We start from the raw sequence: 1,662 nt of genomic DNA on the forward strand, positions 1-1,662 counted from the left end.
GTGTGTACAGAGTAAATACATTTACCTGATTTATTTATCTGAAGATCTATTTATTTGTGTGTGTGTGTGTGTGTGTTTGTGTGTGTGTGTGTGTGTATTAAGGTTGGGCAATATTGGCAAAAAATTTATCACGATTAATTGTGGTATTTAGCCGATAATGATTAATTTGATGATTAATCCCCTGGACACCCTTATGTCCTAGTGACATGACCAATTTAGTGGGAAAGATTTGCTGTTTGTAACAATCTGTTCCAAATCGTGTCAAAATTACAAACTTATATACACATCAATTTTTAAATTGTGTTGATAGATAAATAAATTACAGATTTTTTTTAATGTTCATCATATTTGAAGTGGAGAGGAGCACCGAGCGGACTGACCGGAGAAATCTCCAGTCAGTCTACCTGGTGGCATTAACCATATTAATTGTCACGTGCCAAAAAAATAATCGATTAATGTTTTTCTGACRATTAATTGCACACGATACGATTATGCCCAACCCTAGTGTGTATATTCTAAATTAATTGTATGTACTACAGCACAGAGCTAAAAATGAGGCCTAGGTAATAATTAGTTTTCATTTATGCTGAGTATTTTAACACAAACACTATTTTTTTTCCTTCTCAGATTTGCATCGTATGAGTGCCTCATGCGTTTCTGGACCATGATTGAGCCCTCCCTGCCATCCATGGTCAGTGTTCATCAAGGACAGAGAGGAACTGCCCTCGACTCCACTCCCACAACGCGTTCTTTGCTACCYATTGACGAGTTCTTCATGTTTTTAAATTACCTTGCCCTTGGATCCAAGCAGCGGGACCTAGCTGACCGTTACGGTGTCCATCAGTCCACTGTCAGTCGCATCATCACAACATGGAGCAACTTTTTGTTTACAGTGTTAGGTTCAATCAGGATCTGGATACCGGAGGAGCAGATACAAAAAAATCTACCTGCAGACTTCAAAGACTACCCTGACACTACAGTCATCCTTGATTGCACTGAGCTGAGGTGTCAGTGCCCATCGTCCCCTCTCCTCCAGAGTGAGGTGTTCTCATCTTACAAATCCCACTGCACTCTGAAAGGGCTGATTGGGATCGCACCACATGGGGYGGTGTCATTCATCTCAGGACTGTATGCCGGGTCCATCASTGACAAGCAGATCACACGTGAATCAGGTCTCCTCAACCTCTTAAAACCTGGGATGGCTGTCATGGTGGACAGAGGCTTCCTCATCGATGACATCGTTCCCTGCAAAGTTTACAGGCCAGCATTTCTCTCTGGCAGGTCTCAGATGTCTGCAGTGGAAGAGACCGAGGCCATAGCAYGCCTCAGGGTGCATGTGGAGCGCCTCCTTCGCAGGGTCAAAGAGCACAAGTTGTTTGACTCTGAAATTCCCCTTGGTGTTTTTGGGATAATCAGCCAGCTGTACACTGTTGCTTGTCTACTGACAAATTATGAAAATGTGGAAGTCTACTGAAGAAGCAAAAAAGACCATCTAAGTCATAATTATAAAATTATCACTTAAATCAATATAGCATTTTGTATTTATGAGATGCTTATATGCATCAACAAAATGATGGGATATTGCAAATTTATTAAATTAAATTAGTTTAAATATGTCTAATGGGTAAATTAGAGACAATGTAGCTACACGAACCTATAAAA

General features: G+C 40.6%; 1 protein-coding gene across 1 annotated transcript in view; it reads left to right on the forward strand.

Annotated features, from left to right (window-relative positions):
• LOC106525482 (uncharacterized) overlaps window positions 1–1,092 on the forward strand; it is a gene marked incomplete at its 3' end in the record, with an annotated part of 2,689 nt that extends 1,597 nt beyond the window's left edge. The window contains 1 exon segment of the mRNA XM_014019744.1: window positions 628–1,092. Coding sequence (XP_013875198.1) covers window positions 628–1,092 — 465 coding nt within the window.
• Between the last annotated feature and the right edge of the window lie 570 nt (window positions 1,093–1,662).

Source organism: Austrofundulus limnaeus, unplaced genomic scaffold (assembly GCF_001266775.1).
Source record: "Austrofundulus limnaeus strain Quisiro unplaced genomic scaffold, Austrofundulus_limnaeus-1.0 Scaffold3, whole genome shotgun sequence".
NCBI lineage: Eukaryota > Metazoa > Chordata > Actinopteri > Cyprinodontiformes > Rivulidae > Austrofundulus > Austrofundulus limnaeus.